Source organism: Esox lucius, chromosome 2 (genome assembly GCF_011004845.1).
Source record: "Esox lucius isolate fEsoLuc1 chromosome 2, fEsoLuc1.pri, whole genome shotgun sequence".
Classification (NCBI taxonomy): Eukaryota; Metazoa; Chordata; class Actinopteri; order Esociformes; family Esocidae; genus Esox; species Esox lucius.
In genome coordinates this window covers 33,724,102-33,751,760 of record NC_047570.1, presented here as the reverse complement: position 1 = coordinate 33,751,760, position 27,659 = coordinate 33,724,102, and the positions used below count along the sequence as shown (strand labels likewise).

The window sequence follows — 27,659 nt, the reverse complement described above, 5'->3', positions numbered from 1 at the left end:
TGCCAATGCAATCGGAGAGTAATTCTCAGTATCTCTTTCACCCCCTCACCCGCTCGTCCCTCCCTCCCTGTCTCCCGATGTACCGCAGCTCCTCCCTCCACCTTGCTCGGCAGCAGCCCCTCCCTCTGTCCCCTCTCTCACTCCCGGTCTCGCTCAGCTAGGTGCAGCATGTATGAAAGCGTGCGCGAGCCACCGGAGCCTGTGTTTACATGCGAGTCCATCAGCGGTGGCGGATTTAGCGCATCCGGAGGACCCAGGCATCTCCCGTGCTCCTCACCAGGGACTCGCCTCTTTTTGTCGCGCCTCGGGAATCCCGCTTCTCCCTTTGACTCTCCCTTTCAATGGCCTCTTCAATCGCTCTCCTCCTCTCTGAGGCATTTTGGATTTCCTTGGCGACATGGAACAGCTTAAATTAGGATTCTCTGCATGACGGTCCTGGTAAGTACTTTGACTGTTCGATGGGATTCGAGCGCAGAGTCCTCCACTCAGGCACATGATGATGCAGAGGTTGGGCAGAATTGCGAGGAAGGTTTTTGTGTGGCAAATGGTATGTAATGAAAGGGGGAATGAGGGAGGAAAGGATGGATGGGTAACTGGATGGGTGGAGGGATGGTATGTTTGATCGTTCCACCGAATAGGATTCAGGAACAGGTTTGTGCTGTGTCATCTGGATGCTGCAATGTATGTACATATGTGAGAGCATACATGTGTGTGTGTGTGTGCGTGCACCTGTGTATGTATCCACCTGTGTTATTTTTGTTGCAGTGTAAAAGAGTGTGTTCTAGGGTGCATTCTTATGTTTCTCTCTTAGTGTGTGTGTGTGTGTGTGTGTGTGCGCATGAGTGTGCGTGCACATTTTCCATGCATAGTATTCCAACAGGACAGGATGTTGTGTGTTTTACCGTGTTGGTTGCTGTAGTTCTCACGAGCATGTCCACGTTAGCGCGTTCGCCTTTTCAAAAGCCTGCGAGCACGCCGTTTAGCCTAACACCTATTTGCTCCGGGAGTGCAAGCCTCCTCATTCACAATGCATCTGCTGTAATCCCCGCCCCCCACCGGGGTTGAAAGATGCCACATAGGTTTCAATTTACCCACAGGTTGTGAGGAAGGTTCTTTGTTCTATTGTGTATATAGGTCACACTCCCCTGTTCTCTGTGTGTGTGTGTGTGTGTGTGTGTGTGTGTGTCAGTGTGTATATTAGTGTGTCATCCTTTCATCTGGCAGCCTGTATTATGTGGATTCCTTATAATGATGTCTGGCTGCAGTGCTCTGGATGGAATAGGAAACCGTGCTGGCTTTTCTTCCTCAGCTGCCTGCACGCCCCAAGATGACACCTCTGCCTGGGTGAATCTGGGGCTGTTTGTGCGTGCAACTGAACTGTGGGTTACTGTACAAGGACCTGCCCCTACCCCCCCCCCCTCCCACCCCCCCGCCCGAAATAGGCCAGGCCAAAGACGAGAGTAGGCCCGTGGTCGAGAAATGGGAGGCTGTCTCCTTCTCCTATGGTGGAATCTGTTGGTACTTGGTCACAAATGCTCTTGTTTCAGTCACACTGAAGAGAGCGTGTGACTTCACTGTGACGTGCTGCAGCAGAGCTTCATTTCAAATGGTGGCCGTGTTGATAGCAGGGCACGATATCAATCTACAGGACATCGGTGTCACATGAAGTGGGTTTGGGATATTGTGACCAAGTGATTAAGAACGCAACGGTTACCTGGCAACACGTTACTGTAGGTGGTCCAGTGTAGTAATTCATAACGCCTTTATAAACCCTGATCCGCGCCGCATGCACAGATTATTTAGTTAGCCCATCTGTTCGAGCAAAACACCAACACGTCATTTCTCATCACCAGCACAGGATTACTCAGCGCTCAGTTATATATAAATGATATTCAGTGTGTACCAATTTAAATGTACATTAATTGGCACTCAGCTCTACCCACCACATATGCGAGAGCGCAGCAGTGGCCCCCAGTTGTTACAACGCGTCCACTGCTCAAGATGTACGAGCCAATTGGAGCTGCTGCATTTGTTAAACATGCTATTGCTCAGTCGTGACATATCGGACAGGAAGTCATCGCTCAACTCAGCGTGACTCTGTAAGCAGATGTGTGTCATGCATAATTCTGTCTCACACTTAGACGCAACTGAGCACAGGCATAGTTGATAAATGCAGCCAAGGCATAATTGTTACATTACAGACCTGCTGTTACATTAGTCTCCATAGCCATCAGTGCATCGTGTGAATTCTGTATGTCAGATGCTATGTCATTGTTTGAATGTATTCTATATGTCTGGTGCTAAGTCATTGTTTGTATGTATTCTATATGTCAGGTGCTAAGTCACTGTATGTATGTATTCTATGTCAGGTGTTAAGTCACTGTATGTATGTATTCTACATGTCAGGTGTTAAGTCACTGTATGTATGTATTCTATGTCAGGTGTTAAGTCACTGTATGTATGTATTCTATAAGTCAGGTCTTAAGTCACTGTATGTTTGTATTCTACATGTCAGGTGCTAAGTCATTGTATGTTTGTACATTCCACATCAGCTGTTTTAACCTTTTTTAATTCATTGTGTTGGCTGAAGGCCCCACAGTTGGGTAGTGTATAACCATTGGGAACACCAATCTATACGGCAGTTTCAAGATTGATAATTAAACTTACTTTATTGATTTGACTCTGAAGCGTAATGGCTGCCCAGCAGTGGATCCCGTCTGCAGTCAGTTGTGCTGAAAAACTAACGGGGCATTATGGTTGAGGATAATGCAGATCATGGGCTTTACACACCGCAGATTCTCTCTGGGGGTCCGATTGGTCATTACGGTAATGAGGTGGTGTGCCATCCCCAGGCACTCATTCAAATGACTACGGAGGGGCATCCAGCTGCAATTTGATTGTGAGTTCCCTCAGTAACATCTTCACACTCAAAAGTCTTGTTGTAAGTCTGCGTGTTTGTTAAGCCTCTGAACCGCCAGCACCTCATTAAAGTCCCTGCCTTGCAGGGGTCACTCTGAGGAGGGTCCATTCGGCCAGTGCCGTCTGGGTTGGGTGGCTTAGCCATAGAAGTCACCTCGCCTCATTGCGCTCTAGCGGCTCCTTTTGGCGGCAATGGACGCCGCGTGGGATTCCGTCTTACGGTGGATGTCCACTGGTGCCTCGGACGGATAAAATTCATTTTCTGTGAATAGCGTCAAGGTGTTGTTAACGGTTGCGCAAAGCATCTCGGGAAGGCAGTGCGGCGTGTCATGTTGGGCCATGGTCAAAATTATTCAAATGAATCCGGCTTACGCCGGTCGTTAATCCAATAGAAGTAGTCGTTCGTAAACAAGAGACGGTTTTCTTAGTTGGTCCATCATTGAGCTGCAGCCGCACATGGGAAACGTTCTGCTACCAACTGTAGGAAAAGCAAATTATAGCGTGGACAAGCACAATAAGGATTGGAGGATGGTGGAAATTGTTGGTGACTCAGGTCAGTTTTATAAATTAGCTCTGTGTTGTTAAATGTGCTGTGTTTATTTAGCATTGAGTTGTTCGTTTTATATGGCACCACCACAGAAATACTTTGCCTGCTAGCACAGTGCACAGTGCACACATATGGTGTGTTTTTATTTTGCCCATCAGTGAGAAAATTATTTTGGTCAGTTTCATGTTAAAAAAAATGTAAAGTTCAAGAAGGGATGTCAACACCGCCCTCCTCCGTCCGCCGAAAAACAAACACCCATGGCGGATACGCCCATGAGCAGTCATCTGGGGCAAGGCAGCGCAGTTTTGCGGGCGTATTCGCGCCGGAACAGCCGACATCCGCCGTTTACACTTCCTTGGGTGAGCGTACGGCACGTCAATAGCACGTTGGATGTGCCTCAGAAAGACTTCACCCGCCGGGAGTCATGAATCAGGCGTCATTAAATCATGTATGAAATTCAAATCTAAAACTCACAATTGTATGGCAGACCCACGGCATTTCGGTTCCACGTAAGGCTGCATAGAGTGCAAACCATCAACAAGGCGTGGTTATTGCGTGTCTTCACACCCAACATAGATCTGCGGATTAAGAAGCAACAATGCAGAACAATTTCCTTTTCAACACCCCGTCCTCACTGCTCATCTCCTGCATTGTGAGACCCTGCGTGCTGCAGATTTTCATGCAGATCGGGTCCGTGCCGACAATCTCGTCTCGTACAGTGGTCCCCACTGAGACACCGTTGAAAATAAGGGGGGAGAGTGAGCCTACAGGATGCCATAATAGCGATGTTGAAAGATGGTCGGAGTACGATCACAGCGGGGGACAGTTAGGGAGGCGGATGATACCGGAGCATTACGGTTCCTTTCTGTCAGGCCCAAAAAAGGGAAGAGGCTGACAAAGGCCCCGGAACACGTGCGGGCCGGGTGTAGGCGGTGGGGGAGGGAGGGAGACGGGCAGACACCAGCTGGTCGGTCACCGGGAAGCCCGCTCAATCATTCTCTCCGCAAATGTATTCAGAAGGTCACCGTGGGTCTCCTCAGCAGCAGCCTCTGCCATTTAAATTTAATCATAACAGCTTCATGTAAAATACAGGCTCCACCCGGCTCGGTGGAGACCGTAGGTGGAGTCTCCCCCCGATTAGGTCGGTCTGCCGGCTTTATAATGGGTGAATCGCCTGCGTGTTCAAAAGCAGAAGTGGTGGGTTCGGCGATTCAAACACACCTCCCTTCCAGTTGTTTCAACTGTGACAGGGAGTGAATGTTTAGGAAAGACCCATCTGGAAATGTACAATATCAGCTAAATTAATATGTGTGGAGAACTAGCTGCTGGTAATTATTATATGGGTGATTTGGGAAGAAAATATCTTTCAGAATCACCCATTGGGCTGCCGATAAAGGACCTTAAGAAGCTTGGCCGGTGTAAAGTCGCCTGCAGGATTGCATTGAGCCAGTTCCTTTCAATTCTAATCGAAACTGGGATCCTTATTGGTGCAAAGGGGAAAGGGTTTGTGTAATTACCAGCTTAGGCTGCTGGTATAATGGTGAATTTCAGAGAAGAATGGGTGTTAATGAGGAAAGAAGCACCCCGTTATGCAATTATTATTAGACACAGGCGCAGAGGGAGCTGAGAGATACATCCATGTGGAAATATTACCAATTAGACACGGCACAGGCAAGTCATTTGATACAGAACAAAGCGCCAAAACGAAGTGAAACCAACTAAACTGCGACAGTTACAGCATGTTGAGCTTCCGTTCGGCACTCACACTTGGGGATGTGTCATTCAACTCAATTGTATGCATATTGCATAACAAGCTGCTCTTTTCACTGATCGCATATTCTATTTCGTTTTTTTAAATATTTGAGGTTTTATTCATCTCATGTGTTCCGGTCCCAGAACACAACAGCCACAGGAACATATCCTACTTTATGTAGGTTAATAATGTAAGCCACTTACTAGTCAACTAGCTCCCAATTTCTAAACTGTCTTAGATTTTTCGAAGCACTGGTGAATGTTCAGCTACTGTCTGAGAACATTACCTAGAAAGGTTTTAGGCCAGGGTACAGCGCTTTTACATTTGTTTCTAAAGTTCTGAAGCTAGAGAGCTCCACTGCTTGTTGAACACATTGCTATAGCTTTGGATAAAAAAACTTCATTGTGTTGCTTTTTTATGGACCTATCTAAGGCCTTTTGAGACTGCCGATCAATCCCTTTTACAGAAGTAATTGGTATCTTAAGGTTTGGGAAATACATGTTTAGAACTCAGGTTACTCCAACAGAACTGGGTTGAGTCAGAATTCTATTGTAGTAGATAAAGTGGTACACTGTATGTAAATGACATGTGAAATACAGTAAAACATTATTTCCACAAAAAAACAACACTGAATACTGTGACACTTTTTAAAATAAATGTTAATGCTGATTATACGGTATTTCACTCTGCTGCAACTTCTGTCAACTAAGCCTTTAATCATTTAAGTCAGATTTTCAAGCCTAAAATAAATCACATTTGGATCTTAAATCAGAGCTAAATGCAAACAAATCTATGCTATATGCTATTTCTTAGGACTCACAATGCAAAAGACCTTAAAACGACAATGCTGGTTGGAGAGAAAAGCAGTGCCTTCTATTTATTTACAAAGCATCCTTACAGCAATCTCTACCATATTTGACTTGATTTTGAGGTTCGAACAGTAAAATGCAACCCAAAAAACACAGGATTGCTTAGTTCTAGATAAGGCAAAAGTTGCTTCTGAACTAGGAAAAAACTGTTTTAATTTGAATACCCTACAGAACCGGAATAAGAAATATTATTAAAAAAAATATATAAATTATTTTTAATCTCCAACTGGTAATTTATTTATTTATAAGTGCACCTGTTGAGATTGATTTTCCAGTGACTCGTTAGCTTAGCTTTAGGTTGAAAGCAAGGTTTGTGGTTATCTTACATCAAAACACATTACGTGTTCCAGAGACTCTTGATTCGAATGGAGTTACATATGAGTATATGTAGCTCCAAACATTTGGTCAAGGCGATTGACTATGTGACAAGAGAACCGCCAGTGACGATTCCAGACGGATTCGTCTATATCTAAGGCTCTATCTATCTGGCCACAAAATGGCAATGACCAGCACATTCCCCTGGCTCTCCTCTTTCGATTGACTAGCATGTGTTTTTCACAAATGGTTCGGTGTTTACAGTCATGTTAGTGACATCTGTCTTATTAGGGCACCCCGCCTCCGCAAAAAGCCTACAAATGAAGCATTTTGGTAATACGTTCACCTTAATGGCTTGTATCGACCGGTTCGCAGGATTCTGCTGAAAACATTAAAGAAATATTGCGCAGCTAGCACAGACAGAATTGAACCAGGCGACGCAATGAAACCAACAAATTCAATCGTGCCGGCGTGATGAAAGACACGTATTGATTAAAAATGGCAACACGCCATTCAATAGAATGGTTGCTCACTACCTACGCAAAAGAAGACAACAATTTTGTTAAACGGGTCCAGTCAATGAATGGCGGGCACATTTCAACATAGTTCTTGCACTTGTTGACTAATGCGATATGCCTGTTTATAAACGACTTAGAATGGATTTAGAAATGATGAATTAACCCATATTAATTTCTATCAAACTACTTTGGATCCTGGATATGCTGAGAAGCCTTCAAGTTATGCTGTATAAGCAATAAGGCGTTAGAGGCAGTGCTGTATAATGAACACAGTCACCGATAAATGGAGTTGTTCGGCATTTATAGAGGCCAACTCCCATTTACCAGCGAATATTCCTGATACAGGACTGACTCGTGTGGCTTCTTACGCTTTTATGCAACATTGACAAGGTGTTAAAATAACAAGTATTCTTATATTTTAATTACAATTTCCATAAGAAAAAACATACAATTTAATTAATCCACTGAAAGATATAGTCCGGACCCAAATATATTTGTTTTTGTTATGTTGCCACAAATGTGCGTCAGCTATGAATGGTTTTGCCAAGTTGACATCTGAAATGACTGGCTGCCCCTTTAATCAGAAGTGGTTGTCATGCAAGTTGGCTGGTCATTTTTCTAGCTAACCTCAGCTAACTCAGTCATGTCAAACAGGCAACTGGAATGACAGTGACCGACAGCATTTGTGTTTGTTTTAGTTTGGTCGTTTACTTGGATGTGATGCTACTAATATAACTGATACATGATTTTACCTTGCTCAGAAAAAAGCTGTCTTTTCTTGTCAGCAAGATGACTTTGCGCCCGTCCCATAGACATGACACAGCAGAGACTCTTTACAAATGTTACCATATTATAAAGTGTAACCTGCCTAACTTTCGTAGATTTCACCTTCCACATTTTGTGATCAACTGAAGAAGGGAAGACAACGCCTCTTTTAGATTAACCTACTGGCACTGCTACTCTACAGTAGCAGACTATCCTTCTGTGGCTTTGTGTCTAAGACCCAGTAACAAGTTGCGCAGTTTAATCCGTGTTTGACTTAAAGGAAAAGCAGGATGGTCGAAAGTACTGAACCAATTCAGTGATTAGTGAAGCAAACATGAAACATCATCTTTCAGTAGCCTACACTAGCAACATGCTTCTCTATATGTGGTGTGGTTACAGCTCAGTATTTCAAACCTTTAGTTTAAACTATACCCTGGCACACTGTTTGACTCAATATCCCTGTTAAGGATAATTTCTAGCAACAGAGGGCAATTTTCCGTACACAGATTAAGCGTAGTCCGGGACTAACTCTACATTCCCATGGAGAATTTCCATTGATCTGGATATTTAATCCCGCAATAGGTTTAATCTGTGACTGGCAAACTGTAGGTTAATACAGGAGGAATTTCATAATGTACTTCAAGTAATGTATGTCAAATCTTAAAATCCAACATAAAGAGCGAATGTGTCAAATAATCCGGCACACCTATGCATTCCTTGGTGTGACATTTATGTGATGGTTTAATTTGAGATTTAGCCCTTCAGAGTAAATCTGCTTATATTCTAACGTCACAATTCCCAGAGATCTTCCCTTTAATAAACAGGTGTTTTCTGGCTGAAAATTTGTCAAAGGTGTTACCCCAGCCCCCGCCACCCCGCTCTCTATACCAGACGCCCCTCTGTGATATACTTTATATAATATCTGGCCGCTTGAAAAAGAAAACTATTGTAGTGTTATATCTGCCCTGTTGTCCATGTCCATTTGAGCAGTTAATGCACAATACAAGGCCCTCCCTAATACAATAGCAACCAAAAAACAAGCAATAAATCTATTCTTTACATGTTAACATGCTACATATTTGATCTTTCTTTTTTTAATATGTAGGATTTTTGTTCTCCTCTGCCTGTCCAGGACTAGTAGACATTTTATTGGATTTAAGTGCATCCAGCCTGTAGTTTCTGCTTGTCTATTTTCCTAAGCCCCCAAACACATTGGCTCCACAACGCTTCTAGCATACAGAGCATATCATTCCCTCTTCATTATGTCTGAGCCACCCGAAAACATTTTCCCATTGAGCATCAAAACTATGTTTATTAGAAGATCTAGGAATCACATAAAAATAGGAAATCACTCATCTAGCTTTATAATGAATTGCAGTCATTATTGTAGTCTATCTTCATTGTTTTACAATGTTTTTGTTCAGGTGACTTACATTAAAAACGCATCAGAGCTGTAGGCCTATATATTACAGCCTTATTGCATTATTTTTTACTCCATCCTTGCCTTGGTGCCACATCATTTATCCACCTCTCTTGACATCCTTCAGCTGTAGGCTACTTGGCTATGCTGCTTGCGTTCATCTAGCATCTTCGCATTCATATATTGTATTCATATACATATATTGTTAGTGACTTAAATAAGTTAATTGTATATTTTTACACTGTTTGTTACATATGAAATGTTGTTGGGGACAGTAGCCTACATACCCTTATCTAATCATCTTTTCACCTGTCATCTTTGTCTCTCTCGAAAACTCAGTGATTCTACTAGCAAATATTAACAAATGTAGTTTAGGCATTATGAAGTTTTATTTAAATATTTTCACATGATTGGGTGTAAAAGAAAACCAGGTTCCACTTGTTTTTCTGACATTACACATCTCCGAGACCTCAGGAGCGATAAAGTCCGGTATGCAAGGCTGCCAAATCATTGACAGTAAACCGTTAAATCCACGCAAACTCTATATCTTATATACAAACCTATCTGTAGACCGACCCGCCCAAGACCATTAAAAATAGCCCAATTGTGGGGTAAATCTACCCATCTGGCAACACTACCAATATGAAAAACGTATCCTCCTATGACCACATTCGCTGCAGTTTATCATTGGTTGGCTATTTAGCGTATGAGCGCAACATTACGTTTCACCATGCTGACACACAGAGGCGGTGCAAGATTTGGGGAAGGCGGCCGCCTTTGAGTTTTATATGCAGGAAAATCCCTGAATAAGCTGTTTCCCACCCCTTTAATAAGCTGTCACTAATTAGCATACTCATCACAGCATTTGGAATCCAGCTCTGGGTGGAGGTTGTGTTGGAGTCGCCAAGATACCCCCTCCCCCCCAACAAAAAAGAGAGTAATGGTCTAACAAGTGAAATAAATGTTTTGAAAGCTTATCCATCCAATCCATTTATCTGTTGGTGGTAATGAGGGAGAGAGAGCTGTGAAGAGGAAGCCATGCAAGAGCATTTAGATGCACCCCATGTCTGCAAACCACCCCTGAAGGAGGGAAGCACAGATGTGCTTCAGGGACGAGTCTGTTTAATGAGACAGGAATGGACAGACGTTACAGTTCTCTGGTCGTCAATGAGAGGTAGCTGTATTTTGTTAATGTACCCAAGTAAACCCTTGTCAAATTGCTACACATGGAAAGTGTTGTACTTTTTATGAAGTATTTCATATCCTGTTATTTTTTTTATGTTAAATATGTAGCATGCATTTTGACAGAAGTTCGAACAATTTGAATTGCTTTGAAACTATCTTCATTTCATGGTTTGCCAAATTAGAGGATGATTATTGGTTTTGTCACAATCTGTCAGAAAAGTGCCTCTTCGTGTCAACATCAAGGTGTCCAGTGTTTATGCTTTAAGTGAACTGAACAGATTTTCTGCTTTAAAAACTAAAAGCTTTGATCTAAAATCTTAGTGTAGTCAGACAGAAGATCAAAGCATTGGCGCTTTAGAGTCAAAATAAAGCTCAACCCATCAAAAAAAATAAATCCATTTCCAAATTGTGGAAACCTTTTCTCTCATAATGGCATTTTTGTTTAAATATGTCTTACCCGACTCAACTGTTTTTATTCTTGATTTTATTCCTTTGACTGACATTTTGATTTATTTACATGGGATTCATTGAGTTAAGTGTTTCTAAATATAAACCGGTAGAATGATTTGAGTAATTTCAAATGAAGGACAGGCGAGAAAGTACCCTTTAGAAGTGCCAACATCCTGCGCTTCCTGGTTTTTCACTGCTAGACATGATGAGACTTTCATCTTTTTTTTTGTATTATCCCATCCGCATTGAGCATAGTAAGTATGCTCTGCAAACAACATATTATTATTGTTTTATTGTATTCTATATCTGTCTGGTGTTGATGCCTGGCATAATAGCCTTGCTAAAGGCAATGTCTATCTCCTTCTTACCTTGAAGGTCTGTCACTACAGTATGTAAGCAATTTGTGTGTAACGGGAAGAGGACGAACAACAGCTTGTTTGCTGTTGTGCTCGGAGTCAGTCAAGTGTAAATTTTAAAATGTTTACGTTGTATTCCAGCAGTGCCCCTGAGACTCTAAAAAGAAATTCATACCAAATAATGTGTTTTGAATTATTGAAAACAGGTTGTAAAGGAATGGCTCATTTAGTGGATATTTTTATAAATGTTTGCTATTAATTAGTTACCATATGGTTAGCCTCAATTATAGTTTTTCACTATGGCTTACACATTCATTTCATGAATGTGTACTGAATTTTCTCAAAACTCACACCACATTGACCAAACCCAAGACGTATCACATAAAATAAACATTGTACTAAAAAACATTTTATCTGGAATTTAAATTAATCTTTGTAGGCAAATATCACATAAAAGCATCAAATACAAAAACTTTGGCACTTTGTATGATATAACAGACTGTAAATGTGGTCTAAAGTGTAGGCTAAAGTGTACAGACATTACACAAATACCATAATTGTAAATTTTGTGGGGTTTCTGCGCTGTAATTCTTCAACACATGAATTTGGCCCAGACGAGAGGGTGAAGAAAGTGTTTTCGACAGGTATAGTCATGAAAATAAATGTTTATTCTGCCTCAGCCTCCTCTATCTGACCTGGGAAAAACATTTTCATCTACTTCTCAGGTTATATTTTCTGACTCTCTGTCTCTATACATTGAGAAATGTAATTGTCTTGAAATGTATAATGTTATTTTTAGCAGACGTGTTCACAATGACTCAAGCCTCAGAAATCATGCATAGCGTGCCACCATCAGCTGGTGTCTCTCAAAAATAACAAATTGTATATTTTATAGAATATTAAATACTTAGTTGTATTCATTCAACTAAGTATTCAATATATGTTTCAAGTTAATGTAGAGGGCACAGGTTTGGCTGTTCTCTTAGTCCAAATTCCCTCATTGTCACACCAAGTACCAGAACATGGTCAAATACAGCGTCATGAATGTCATTAGAGATAGTTTTCCTTCATCCTCTACCTCTCTGTCTGACACAGTCATCCATTGTTCACAAACACAGATGACAAAGCCTGTGGTGCATTTAATTCACGCCAACAGTGTTGTTATTGAAAGCCTGTGTTTTCTGCATGACAACATGTGCTTTGCAAATAGTGCCTTGTGTGGAGCTCAGTGAAAAAGTGTGAACTGAACAGTGATTTAATAGTGCTTATGGACTGGGGTAGATGGGCTTCCTTCTAGAATTTCACAAAAGGGTTTTATGTATATTATTCATAGGACCAGTTTTATTGTGTTAGCAACTGAGAAAAACTATAAATGGAAGGTCATAGATATTCACTATGTCATTAACTTCCTTACTCAGCTGCATCTTAAAAGAGAAAGAGAGAGATGGGAATGACAGAGAGATAGAGAGTGAAAGAGAAGATAGAGAAAAAGACAGGAAAAGTGAGATTAAAAGAGAACATAGATATAGAGAGAGATAAACAGATAAAGGGAAAGATGTGCTAGAGAAGGATAGAGACAGAGATGAAATACAGAAAAACAGAGGAGAGAGAAAAAGGGAGGGGTAAGAGGGAAAGAGAGGCGGCCTAGGAAGTCAAAAGACTGATTGTAGTGAGGGAGAAGTTGAGAAAGAAAGATGATGAGAACGTGATGAGAGCGAGAGGCCCAGTGAGTAAAGGGCTAGCTGTGCTACAGCTCTGCTGCAGGAATGGAGGAGGATGTCCACTGTGCGTCCTCTCAAGGTCATCACTAAGAGGGGATGGAGAAAGGAGTTGGAGAGAGGGAGAGAGGGAGAGAGGGAGAGAGGGAGAGAGGGAGAGAGGGAGAGAGGGAGAGATCTGTGGGTAGAATTTCGGTTTTTTTTACACTCCGAAGTGGAGGGAAATGAGATCATGCACTGAACTCCAGTACAAACATGCAAGGTAATATGAGACAGAAAGCTGTATTGCTAATGGGTTTCATTTTAAGGACTAATTAAATTAAATTGGTTTATATTGTGAAGTGTTGTGAGAACTCACTTTCTGCTAGTGAATGACGGTCATCTTAAAACAGATTATTTATGTGTATCCTCTCACTGTAGGCCTTTCAATAAGGCAACTCCAACAACTTGAAAAAATATCAAATGAGGCTGTATTCTCAGGCTGTACTGAGGCTGTTTCCTTTTTAATAAGATTTATTCAGAGGAAGCAACGGAGGCCAAGTTGTCATTCACAAGGTTGCCCTGTGAAAAGGAACATAACAAAATAAACCAACATTAGAATTGTTTGTTAGAATAAAACTAAAGCACCAAAGCATAAGGGCCTTTCAGCCTGTCCATGTTACTGTCTAGACATGCAGTATATAGATGTGTTAGCATGTTAGCATATAATGATGTGTTAGCATGTTAGCATATAATGATGTGTTAGCATGTTAGCATATAATGATGTGTTAGCCCAGTTGGAATGTCAGCAGACAATTAGTGTGCTTGCTAGTCTTTAATTAGTTCTGGTTTTAGGATTTTCATAGACTAATATGTCAGTCATAATGATCAATACTTGGGTGATTTGTAGGAGTGGATGTAATGTGATATAGTTGTGAGCTAGTATATTCTGCTGCTCACAGGCGTTACGAGTAATACAAACAGCACAAATACTATCTACAATCTTTTGACAATGACTCAAAGTTGAGTCAGCATGGAACATGTCAACGTCGTTTTTGTGTTTGCAGATTTCACAGACCAGTTGCCTATCCAAATAGTTCCTATTCAATATTATGTAAGCAAGAATATAGACACAAAGACATCACAAAAACGCCTAGACACCACAACACAATGTATTGCGCATGTTTTTTAGGTTTGAATACAGTTTCTAGCTTAAATAGTTCAAAACCTGTAGTGACCTGAATTTTCTGTGTACTCCATTAATATGTTTTGGAAATGTATGCAAATATGCTTAATGTAATTAAGGATATATAATTCAGACAACAGCACCAGTGCTTGTCTGCATGTTGAAAATGTCTTTTGTTGTTGGTAGCTTTAAGATCAGTGGCAAATCCAAAAATCTCCCATTGAGGACTGTGGTGCTTGCAGACTGATGTCTCGTCTGGATAAGATAAAGGCCAGCCATTTCGTCTATCAGATATCAGATCGATTTTTATTATGTTGCTTATTCCAAGCCCTCCATTTGCATCACTGAGCTTTCACAGTCACCAAACAGATACATTAATGAATCCAAAGTTTTATTTATTTTGTCCGGTATAACCCAAATCTTTAATTAGGTCAATGACTCTGAATGCTTTAAAATCAACATGATCTTTCAATCCTCAAGCCATAATGATAATCTATGGGGGAAAGGCAGAACAATGGTCTCACTGGTTGAACTTGGCCCCCAAACGTTTTGTGCTTTTGTCTTTTCCGTTGTCACTGTCAGGCCATTTGGCTCCATAAGACAGCAAGACAGCAAGAACAGACTAGCATCCAGGCTACTGTCAACCACCAATGACACACATCTACTTGTTTTGCTTTACAGGGTTAGTTGTGTCCATATACAATATTGTGATGTGTATTTCTATTTATTTAACCGTTATTTAACCGGGTAAGTGGATTGAAAACCAAATGTAATTTTAAACAAAAACAGGACCACAGTCAATATACAATAAACTAAATGCAAAAGAACAAATTAACATTTGTGAAAGGTCCGGTTTTGTCACTCCTATCTGGAGCGAGAATGGTGGAATTAACAAAACTGTACAATAAGATGCAGTTTTGTAAAAGCACTTTGTGACAACTGATGTAAAAAGGGCTTTATAAATACATTTGATTGATTGATCGAGTTCTGTGTTCTTTGTGTTGTGAGTTCAAAAAGGGGGCAAGTCTTTTCTGACTCCTTTACCTAAGGCAAATTATCCAGCGCACACCATTCCTCTGTGGTGTGGAGCAGGAACAAAAGGATTCACTACAAAAAAATTATAAAAAATTAAGAACATACATGATACTACTGTTCTACTCATGGGGAGCGCGAAGGGTATACGCTGCGAGTACATATACTAGGTTGTAATCCACTAAATAATCACAGAGCTGAGACGGCGGAGGTAGTCAGTATCTCCATTACTGCGCTCTTCTTTGATCAGCAGACAATTCTCATGTACCAAAGTATTTAGAACCTTTCAGCAATTTGTAGTGATCACACTTGGGGTTTTCTTGGGTACACCTCGTCTGGCTTTGCACAGTTTGGGCAGTGTCTCCTGTTCTCCATTGTAGACTCTCTCAAACTCTCTCAGAGTGGATGGGGAGCGTCGGTGAACTGCAACTTCAGGTCTCCCCATAGATGTTCAATGGTGTTATATTGGTTGTATACTTTGGGGCATTGTCAAAAGATGAACCTTTGGCCAGGTTTTGAGGTACATTCTGTGCTCTGGATCTGGATTCTTCAAGGACCTCTCTGGAATTTTTCCCCATAGCACAATGCTCCCACCATGCTTTACCGGAGGGATGGTCGTATCTGAACTAGTTTTCAGGTTTAATAGTATGATTTTGCTGTAAACATTTTCCTCATGCTCTCAGAGTTCTTCATGCGATGAGCCATATGCCTTTTACTCAGGAATGGCTTCCGTCTAGCCAATTTTACCATAAAGGCCTGACTGAGGGACTGCTGCCGAAAATGTCCCGTCTCTGCAGAGAAACTCTGAAGCTATGTTAGAATGGCCATTGGGTTCTTCCTTTATGTCCTTGTCTTATTTTGGCCAGGCGGTCGGCTCCAGGAAGAGTCTGGAGTGGCTTCACATTGGCAGTTTTGGAGGGAGGGGGGCAGGTGGCCGAGTCCTGGGAGCCTCTGCTCCCTCCGTTTCTGGGATGTCTACTTCTGTAAGGCATCTCGCATCTTCTATTCAGGTGTTGGCCCCGAGCTGCTCCTTGGGAACATTTAAATACCTCAGTTGAAGAGGTCCCAATGGAAGGCGTCTGTGCAGAGGCGGAGATGGCCCTGCTGGCTGCTCGCAAAGTGGAGAGAAATGCTGGCTGCCCCCCCAGAAGCTGATAACTTTCTGTGGCTTTTTATGAAGCAGGCAGGGTGCTCATTCAAACCACACATGTTATATATATATAATACAGTAATGTTTACTATACAGTACTGTGCAAATGTCTTAGGCACTTGAAAGTCAAACTAAGACCATTTATTTGGGTAATAAGTGTTTTATTCAAAAATAGATATCTATATAATAGATGCAAATACATGAATATACCCATACCATACCCATACCATCTTCTTCCGCTTATCCGGGGCCGGGTCGCGGGGGCAGCAGTCTAAGCAGGGATGCCCAGACTTCCCTCTCCCCAGACACTTCCTCCAGCTCTTCCGGTGGGACACCGAGGCGTTCCCAGGCCAGCCGGGAGACATAGTCCCTCCAGCGTGTCCTAGGTCTTCCCCGGGGTCTCCTCCCGGTGGGACGGGACCGGAACACCTTCCCAGGAAGGCGTTCCGGAGGCATCCGAAAAAGATGCCCAAGCCACCTCAGCTGACCCCTCTCGATGTGGAGGAGCAGCGGCTCTACTCTGAGCTCCTCCCGGGTGACCGAGCTTCTCACCCTATCTCTAAGGGATCGCCCGGCCACCCTGCGGAGAAAGCTCATTTCGGCCGCCTGTATCCGGGATCTTGTCCTTTCGGTCATGACCCAAAGCTCATGACCATAGGTGAGAGTAGGAACGTAGATTGACTGGTAAATCGAGAGCTTCGCCTTGCGGCTCAGCTCTTTCTTCACCACGACAGACCGATACATCGACTGCATTACTGCAGAAGCTGCACCGATCCGTCTGTCAATCTCCCGTTCCATCCTTCCCTCACTCGTGAACAAGACCCCTAGATACTTAAACTCCTCCACTTGAGGCAGGCACTCTCCACCAACCTGAAGTGGGCAAGCCACCCTTTTCCGACTGAGGACCATGGCCTCGGATTTGGAGGTACTGATTTTCATCCCCACCGCTTCACACTCGGCTGCAAACCGTCCCAGCGCATGCTGAAGGTCCTGGTTAGAAGGGGCCAACACGACAACATCATCTGCAAAGAGCAGAGACGAAATTGTGTGGTCCCCAAACCTGACACCCTCCGGCCCCTGGCTGCGCCTAGAAATTCTGTCCATAAAAATTACGAACAGAACCGGTGACAAAGGGCAGCCCTGCCGGAGTCCAACATGCACTGGGAACAAGTCTGACTTACTGCCGGCAATGCGGACCAAGCTCCTGCTTCGGTTGTACAGGGACCTGACAGCCCTTAGCAAAGGACCCAGGACCCCATATTCCCCAAGCACCCTCCACAAGATGCCACGAGGGACACAGTCCCTCATGCCTTCTCCAAATCCACAAAACACATGTGGATTGGTTGGGCAAACTCCCATGAACCCTCCAACACCCTGTAGAGGGTATAGAGCTGGTCCAGTGTTCCACGGCCCGGACGAAAACCACACTGTTCCTCCTGAATCCGAGGTTCTACTATCGGCCGTATTCTCCTCTCCAGAACCCTGGCATAGACTTTCCCGGGGAGGCTGAGAAGTGTGATCCCCCTATAGTTGGAACACACCCTCCGGTCCCCCTTCTTAAAAAGAGGGACCACCACCCCGGTCTGCCATCCCAGAGGCACTGTCCCCATGAATATAATATATATATATTTTTACAAATAAACACTATCCAAATAAATGACTTTAGTTGGACTTTCAGGTGCCTAAGACGTTTGCACAGTACTGTATATATACACATAGAACGATCAGCCATAACATTATGACCACCTGTTCCATATTGTTTAGGTCCCCTTTTTGCTGCCAAAACAGCCCTGAACTGTCGAGGCATGGACTCCACTAGACCTCTGAAGGTGTGCTGTTGTATCTGGCACCAAGACGTTAGCAGCAGATCCTTTAAGTCCTGTAAGTTGTGAGGTGGGGCCTCCACGGATTGGACTTCATGTCCAGCACATGCCACAGATGTTCAATTGGATTGAGATCTGGGGAATTTGGAGGCCAAACACCTTGATCTCGTTGTTGTGTTCCTCAAACCATTCCTGAACCATTTACCAATTATCCTGCTGAAAGAGGCCAATGCATCAGGGAATTCTGTTCCCATGAAAGGGTGCACATGGTCTGCAACAATGCTCAGGTAGGTGGTACGTGTCAAAGTAACATCCACATGAATGACAGGACCCAAAGTTTCCCAGCAGAACATTGCTCAAAGTATCACACGGCCACCACCGGCTTGCCTTTTTCCCATAGTGCATCCTGGTGCTATGTGTTCTCCAGGAAAGCGACGCACACGCACCCGGCCATTCATGTGATGTAAAAGGAAACATGATTCATCAGATCAGGTCACCTTCTTCCATCGCTCCGTGGTCCAGTTCTGATGCAGTGGATAGGGGTCACAGTCACTCAGATCCTTGCCCATTTTCCTGCTTATAACACCTCAACTTTGAGGACAGAATGTTCATTTGCTGCCTAATATATCCCACCCACTGACAGATGCCATGATAACGAGATTATCAGTGTTATTCACTTCACCTGTCAGTGGTCATAATGTTCTGGCTGATTGGTGTATATATACAGTGCCTTGCAAAAGTATTGAAACCCATGACCAATTTTACTAAATTACAAACGGTACATTGACATTTCATTCTGTTCACCATTTTATTTAAAAGGATTAACAACTCAAAATCAGTGTTGTAAGTTGACATTGGTTTTCTGTTTGGAAATTTGTAAGAAAAAATACCAAACTAAAATGTCTTGCTTGCATAAATATTCACTCCACACACGTTTATATTAGACAGAGCCGCCCTTCACCGCAGTAACAGTCGTTGACTAGTGCATCATAACTGGACTCCCGTTCACTGAGTTCTGTGGCTCAAAGTGGTTGTTGGTCTCTCTATGTTTCTCTCACAAGTCAACTTCAGCCGAGTTTTGTGTGGCAGCCTTTTATTGCCTGTGCCTAGGTGATGTGATGTAGCTTTCACTTCCTGATTACTGATCCACCTGTCATCACTAGGATATGTATATATTTTTTTTTTACCCTTCTCATAATCTATGCATTTTTATTAGTTAATCTCTTACTTCTGTAGAATGCTGTTTGGTCTTCATTTTTCCTTCAGTTTCACAGCCTGACCAATGATCAACCATGGGGTTTTCATCCAGAAAATATGACAGCAACTTTAATGGCTTACAGGGGAGGCAAATGGTGAAGTTACTGTGTATCCATTAGGGCAATTTCTTTCATTAGTGTGATCTGGAAGCTTCCACAGCACAGGGTTTGGATGCAAGCAACATAGTTTCTTATTTAAAAAAAACAAACATGTCCCAGCATAAAACCACTTTAATCTTACAATAATCGATTTTTAGTGTTAGTGATTTCAAATACAAATCAAACAATCAATTTGTATCATTTGTATTTCAGTAAAATCTGAGAAATGGTCTGGGGTTTAAAAACTTCTGCAAGACACTATATATACAGTATAAGCCCAGCAACAACTACTATTTAGAGAATGAATACGAAAGACATGAAACCTGCTGGGCCTGCTGTGTCATTCTGCTCAAACAGCAGTCGTAGTTGCATTAATGCCATGACATGCTCTCTTTCTGGCATTAAGACGGTGTACTTTGTGCTAGCACACTGCTGCCCACAAAATCACTCTCATCCCACTGCCAAGTATAATGCATGTGTTGTCAATGGCACAACTGTATGGTACACAACTGTATGGTACACAACTGTACAGTACACAACTGTACGTGACCCAACTGCATGTAATTCAGCTTCTGCAAAAAGAGGCCCTATCAAGCACCGCCGGCGAACAAAATATTGAAGTGCTCTTGAATAAATATCAGGGCCTAGCGTGTGTAGCAGGGAATGAGCTGCCTCGGCTTTCATCCTATCTGTGCGAGTTGAAGCTGTTTGTGTGCTGATTCAGCGCACCGTTTATCAGCAGTGACACCACGCTGCCTCTCGGACAGGAGATTGTTTAGGTTCTACGTGATACTCTCATTGATACTCCAGTACACCTGTCCTGAACAGCTTTCTACAACTATCTGCTCTTATCACCGCACTCATCTCATTTGTGGAGAACCCACTTGAAGTAGAACTATTGTACTAATCTAATAGATTGTTGAAATATTTCCATTGTACTGTGTTATGAATCGGATGGTTCAAGGCCTGAATGCTGATTGGCTGAAAGCAAGAAGGCACTGGGGTTGTGGTGTATGGCCAATATTTTTATGTACGACCCAACATGGAGTACCTGGGCACAGCCTTAGCAGTGGTTTATTTACCATGTGCCGCAACCCCTCTACTCAATCAGGTAAGAGGGGGTGTGGTATATGGCTAATATACCATGGCCAATATACCACGGCCAATAACAAAGCACTTAGTCGTGGTATATTGGCCATATATTGCAAACCCTCGAGATGCCTTATTATTATTATTATTATTATTGCGATTATAATCTAGCAACCAACATAATTAAACCAGTAAAATGTAATTTGTAATACCCTGTGGTATACAGCCTTATATACCATGGCTATCAGCCAATCAGAATTCGGGATTTGAAACACCCAATTTAGAATGTATCAAAGCCCATAGCATTCAGTCAATCAGGATTCACAGGTAAAATCCCCAGGTTTATAACGAACAGTATTCTACTGGTGTGACTAGATTTAACCTGTAATGAATGTACACAGACTGATTGGATGGAGGGATGGAGCGCAGAACCTTTATTTAGGGGGAAACGTCAGAGCAAAAGGGACAGGCTGTAGTGAAGTTAAAGGGCAGGCAAATGGTCGGTAACTGGCGAAGCACGTAGGTAGAAGGCTGAAGTACAAATAGGGAAATCCAGAGAGGCAGTCAGTAGGCAGGTGAAGGTCAGGATACCAAGCAGACTTTTTTCAATACTTAGATCAGACAACGGAACGCTCAGGAAGAGAAGGCTCAGTAGAGTTACAAACAATACCTCACAAAGACTGACAGCAAACACTGAACTCATATAAGGGGGTATAATGGTAATGGTAAATGAATAGGCTATGTTCAAAGCAACAAAAGAAAACAGGGCACATTCAAAACCAAACCAAAACCAAATACAAAACCTCACAAAACCTACTGCGAAATGTATGTGCCAAATAGAAATCATGGAAAGTCAATGACATAATGGGTGGATTCTATCGTTATGTGCATGTTTAAGATCACCACTGTAAGTGACCATAGTTTAAGAGACCTTTATTTTGAAATCCCACAGAACAGGGGTAAGCTGCAAAAAGGGAGAAATTCAGCGCGCGGAAAACCTTGTTAGATGGTAGCTATATTTTTGCTCTCTTGCGTAAAGCATACACCACATGTACTACACAGCACATAAACTCAAAGTATTATTTTTTTTTTACTTGAAGCTTATGTGCATATCTTCATTTCGGGTCACATATGCTCTTGTTAAGTCTTTCGTGAACTACCTGCAAGGGGCTAATGGACAGCCTATTGTATTTGCATATGAGCATATTCTTCATTTCTCATTTGAGCATCCAGTTAATATTTAGCATAAACCCATGCACTTTATTTGTAATTTATTTACTTGCTCTTAATTGTATCATATTTTAGTGCTGGAAGAGTGGCAATAAACGTTATTGCACCCGTTTTTTGAGACTCCTCTTCATTTCGGTTCCAAAGGCTGCTACAACCACAATGTGTTATTAGTTGTGTACTGTATAGTATACAGGCCTTCCTGTAGGCTACATGTCTTATCAGAGGTTATTGTGCTTGGCCGCCCTGTCTTGCACTGTGCATTTAAGAAGAAAAACAAACAGTATTTTTATTTACTTTTGTAATACTCACAATTTTTATTTCACAGTGCAGGCAGCATTTGTTTTCGGTTTCAGTAGGCATTTGCCAGAATAAAAAAAAATAAAAATGTGGACAGTCAGTGATACTTAGCCTGTCCTTTATGGTCGTTTGGCAACATTAGCTCATGTCGATAGACGGCACTGATTTTTGCTTGAACGTCAAGTAAAGCCCCCTCAATAAGGAGGAAGCTTGGAGAGCTATTATTCTGACTTAGCGTTGCTTCTTCACAAAGACCATCCTACAGACATGGCTGAGCCTCAAATTGTATGATCGATGTGGGAAGCCGAGCTTGAAGGCTTTTGCAAGTTAAAGCACCCCCTGAGTCGAAAAGCAAATAGGGTTTTAAAGTGCTCTAACGGTCTCTCTGTTTATCGCTTCTCTGCAGCAATCTCTGTTGTATATCAGTCCAAGGTCGACGGCGTGTCAGCTGTATGGATGTGTTGTGTTCAGCTGCAGCAGCACGCTTTGTTTTCCTACATCATTTAATACAAGTTAATTTAAAGCGCATTTCCATGGGGCTCTCCTCGCTCCAACTTCTTGTCAGGGAGATTGACGGGTGACTCAAAGTGACGCTAACTCGTGGGCCTCTGGAGACCCCAGGCCAGCTCGTTTTCTTCTGTCCGGCGGAGATCAAGAGTTTATCCATCCGCTCATGATCGGATGGATAGTGGGGTTTACATAGGACTTACAGTATGTCACAAGTCAATAAAGAGCTGCTTAGAGCCCCCGAGACAGAAGAGAGCAACTGGCAATCGAAATAAACAGAGGGTGCTTCAGGCAATGGCACTTCCCATACAGCACTGGGATAAGTCTCTTTCACACTAGAATTTGGTTTCTCGCCACCATTTGAAACATTAAAATGAGATTTGTTTACTGCTATAAATACTTTGTCGGCTTGATTTAGTTGATTGGGGTTTATGGGATGCGAGCTGCATGCGGTGCCTAATCGGTAATGAAAAGGACTAATTTGTGCTTTGTTCAAATACTCATGTATCGCTGTAGTCACATGTCCACTGCATAAAAACCCAATTAAACCTGTAATTCATTGGTGTCGACTGTGACTGATGTAGATAACAGAAATAGTGTTAAGCAGCTTCTTGTTGTTTTAAAATCACGCCAAATGTACACCACCGAAAGTGGATCTTCAAAATATGGGTGATACAAATGGACTAACATTGCCCAGGTTGGGTGAGTGGAATCGTCTGCAGGGATTACCATGACACTCTAGCGACTCCTTTAGGTGGTTTGGGGACCTGCAATAAAAAGAGGTTGTCCGATGTGGGAGCATTCCCTGACATGTGTTGACCCCTATGTCTTCCTGGTTGGATGAGCCGTGAGGGAAAAATGCAGACAGCTTAGCATTAAGCCTAGGAGGAAGGCTTTCCATGATCTTCAACTCTCCTGAAATAGTTAGGCGATGTTGAGACGAGACTGGTCATTGAAAAAGTTAAAAGACAGAATTGGAGAATGTAGAAAAAGGGTGAATGTTTGCTTGGTTTTAATATAATTGCAGGCGGATTTTCATGCGAGTAATCTACAATATGCATAAAGAAAACATGCAACGGTTTCTACCAGTGGTTTGTTTTTTAGGCGAAATTGAGTTATTGCTGATAAAAGCAGAGTGTATTGACTTACTGCACACAAAAACTAATACAAACTGTGGTGCCATCTAAATTGTTTCGTGTCTTATTATCATGAATCAGAATGAGGCTGACACTATATATTGGAAAAAAGCGTCATGCTCATCACTGTGTACTTTTACCAGCTGGTGAGTCATAACTTTGCAGACTAATAAACTTCAAGTCTTAGTGGAAGGACCACAGAATGTCAGCACATGACTTCAGTATGACAATCATTTAATCAATATTTACACATAATGGTATTCCTTGTGTAGTTTTACTGGCCCAGAAATTTCCCACTGGGTTTAGTCAGTTTTCATTACACCTGCTGTGATACGTCATAAAAAAACACGCAAATAAGAAACTTGGTTTGTGATGTCTGTTGTGCCGAGTTATATAAACCAAGATAAATAAAACAAGAAATCCCGTATTACTAATGTTCTAACCTGAGCACTTCACCTGTCTCTACAGGTAAGCAGTAGAATGGTGACCTCGGAGGCGAGTGGGCACAGCTACCTGGTGGCGTGTTGGCAGCCCATCCTGGTCCTGATGTTGGGCACCGTTCTGTCCGGTTCCACCACTGGCTGCCCGTCCCGCTGTGAATGTAACGCCCAAGAGCGCTCAGTGGTGTGTCACAGACGGAGGCTCGCCGTACTTCCCGAGGGCATACCCATAGAGACGAAGCTGCTGGACCTCAGCCGGAACCGCCTGAAAAGCCTGGGCCCTGAGGAGTTTATCAATTACCCCCAGCTGGAGGAGCTCCAGCTCAACGAGAACAATATCTCCTCGGTGGAGCCAGGGGCTTTCAGCAACCTTGTCGGCCTGCGGACTCTGGGGCTGCGGAGCAACCAGCTCAAACTCATTCAGCTGGGAGTGTTCACAGGCCTCAGCAATCTCACCCAGCTGGACATCAGCGAAAATCGAATCGTCATACTGCTGGACTACATGTTCCAGGAGCTGTACAACCTGAAGGCGCTCGAGGTCGGTGACAATGACCTGGTGTTTATCTCTCAGCGAGCGTTCCACGGCCTCAGCAGCCTGGAGCAGCTGACAATGCAGCGGTGCAACCTGACCTCAGTGCCCACCGAAGCCCTGAGCCACCTGCACAACCTGCTGTCGCTGCGACTGCGCCACCTCACCGTCAGCGCCGTCAGGGACTACTCATTCAAGAGGCTCTACCGGCTAAAGGTGTTGGAGATCTCCCATTGGCCGTACCTGGACACACTGACCCCAAAAGGCTTGTACGGCCTCAACATCACATCCCTGACCATTACGCACTGTAACCTCACTGCCATTCCCTACCAGGCCATCCGGCACCTCGGGCACCTGCGCTTCCTCAACTTGTCCTTCAATCCAATTCACACCGTGGAGGGTAACAAGCTGCAAAATCTGCTGAGGCTGCAGGCCTTCCACTTGGTGGGAGGGAGGCTGGCCACGATCGAGCCCTACTCCTTCCGAGGCCTGAACCACCTCCGGGTCCTCAACGTGTCCAGCAATAGCCTAAGCACCCTGGAGGAGTCCGTGTTTCACTCCGTGGGGAACCTGGAGACCCTGGCTCTGTACAATAACCCGCTGGCCTGTGACTGCCGCCTGCTCTGGGTCTTCCGCCGACGCTGGCGGCTCAACTTCAACCGGCAGCAGCCTGTCTGCTCCTCTCCCGAGGCCGTGCAGGGCAAGGAGTTCAAAGACTTCCCTGACATCCTCCCCGCAGATTTCTTCACCTGCCAGAAGTCCCGGATCCAGGACCACAAAGCACTGCAGAGGCACGTGGACGAGGGCACGACGGTGCACTTTGCGTGCCAGGCGGAGGGTGACCCGGCGCCCGCCATCATGTGGCTGTCGCCGAAGAAGCAGTTCATCACGACCAAGTCCGCAGGGCGTCTGAGCGTGTCCCCCGACGGCACGCTGGAGGTGCGCTACGCCCAGATCCAGGACAACGGCACCTACCTGTGCATCGCCAGCAACGCGGCCGGGAACGACACTCGGCCGGCCCATCTGCACGTGCACAGCTACTCGCCCAACTGGCCGCACCAGCCCAACAAGACGTTCGCCTTCATCTCCAACCAGCCAAGTGAAGACGGGAACAATGGTACCCGGACCCAGGCGGCCTTCCCGTTCGACGTTAAGACTCTGATAATCGCCACCACCATGGGATTCATCTCCTTCCTCGGCGTCGTCCTGTTCTGCCTCGTCATCCTCTTCCTCTGGAGCAGGGGGAAAGGCAATGTGAAGCCAAACATAGAGATTGAGTACGTGCCTCGTAAAGCAGCAGAGGCCGAAGACAGTAGTCCAACCGGCGAGACACCGCATAAATTCAACATGAAAATGATGTGAGGCTGCGTGGGAATGCGTATAGGCACACTGGCTTGAAAATGAGGACGGACACACCAGTCTTCTCTTTAAATGTATGTGAAATGTATGAGAGAAAGACACTGCACACAGCATAAAGCCTCTTGATTCTATACTCAAGACTGTTTCACCTTCAGGGACTGAATCTTAAACAGCGAGTGTTGGATTTAAAAGTATTCAAATCTCTGTGAATTTTTATGGGCAATAGTCATTAAAACAATAAGCCAGAAATAAGCCAGTCATGTTTTCTGCACCTTTCCATCAGAAAAGGGCAATTGTCTTTATCTAGTCTTTTGACAATGTGTCTTTTTTCTGTATCTTGTTCTTCTTACCATGCAATGGAATGGTCTCAATACCACTTAAAAGGGTAATTCGTAAAAATAAAGTCAGGGGGACAGCAATGACCGTAAAAAGGAAAATCATGAAAGTTTGTTTTAACTATACCTTTAATGGCTATGGGTTGTGAGCATATTACTGTATAACGAGCAATTCAAGGAATGTATATTACTATAAGAGATTGGCGTAAGCAAGGAAAGAAAGGTAAACAATTTGTTTAAAAAGCTATTATGCTTGACAATCATCAAAATCACAAAAACCATTGTTATAAGCCACAGAATAAGTACAGTGTAAAAAATCAGCTATGGCTCCTGTGATAATGTCTTGTTAGCTGCATATGCACAAATTGAACCTTTTGTTTGCATTATTATGGACATGCTTCAGATGAGAACTGTGCCATTCATGATTTGATGCCTTATGTTTTTTCTCTCTGTGTATATTCTTCCGTTTGCAGTGATCCGGAACACATTGTCATAGTACAGTCCATGTTTAACAGGGTTTAATGTGGTCACGTTTATTTTACAGTCGTAGTATGCTCCGATGGTAATGTGTTCATAAACCCTTAAAGGGATAGTTTACTCAAAAACTAAATGTTTTCTTACATTGTCCATCTGATAATACTGTCCATTAAAATGTTGTAACAGTAATTGTAATGATCCATTGGACATAGGGGAAGAATAGATAGTTTGAGCAGTGTGCCAAATTTAAACTCATGCTGCAGTGATAGTTGTGCACCAAATGTGGCAGCTTAGCCCGCTAAAACATGCAAGGCTGCACCACTCAAGTTTTCAAAATAGCACACTTTCAGTGCAAATACTCCCAGCAAAAACTCCCACGATGACGGTTTTGCATCTTAACACATCATTATGTGATTTTTTTTTTACCTGCACCGAAAGTAAAAACCTGACCACTGACATCTTTGTGGGGATTTTATTATCGGTGGACTAATAACATAACAACATTTTAAAATAATTTTGTGTACACTATCCCTTTAAAATACTGGTTTTGAAGTAATGGACAAATTGAAAGCATATTAAAACAATAACATTTTATATACATCAAGTGTGTTCATTTGTCTCCTAATGCACCCAATCAAAAGAAATGACACTGGATTAGCCAAATTAGGCTGCTGTTCGCCCCTAAAATGTGAATACGGCGGTAGCCTACACGGCGTAGACATGCCCAGAATGTGGTGTCTTGTGGTAGATTTTCTCCCTCTTGTATTCGGTGGCCTAGCCAGGTGGGTGATGCCATAATGAGTTCATTCTTTGGTACTGCGAGTGTGGCGGTGAATAATTTACAGGGGAAGACATTGCTATGAGAAGAATACCAAAGAAGGGGATGAGAAACTGTGTCATCCTGACATTGCGTGAGCTCA

The 27,659-nt window shown here is 43.2% G+C and overlaps 1 protein-coding gene across 1 annotated transcript; it reads left to right on the top strand.

Moving 5' to 3' along the window:
- The first annotated feature begins 154 nt into the window (after positions 1 to 154).
- Positions 155 to 27,337, top strand: lingo1b (leucine rich repeat and Ig domain containing 1b). Its single transcript, XM_010895925.4, has 2 exons — positions 155 to 438; positions 24,068 to 27,337. Exons 1-2 carry the CDS (start codon positions 427 to 429, stop codon positions 25,928 to 25,930), a joined length of 1,875 nt encoding a protein of 624 aa, XP_010894227.2. The 5' UTR covers positions 155 to 426; the 3' UTR covers positions 25,931 to 27,337.
- Positions 27,338 to 27,659: the final 322 nt, after the last annotated feature.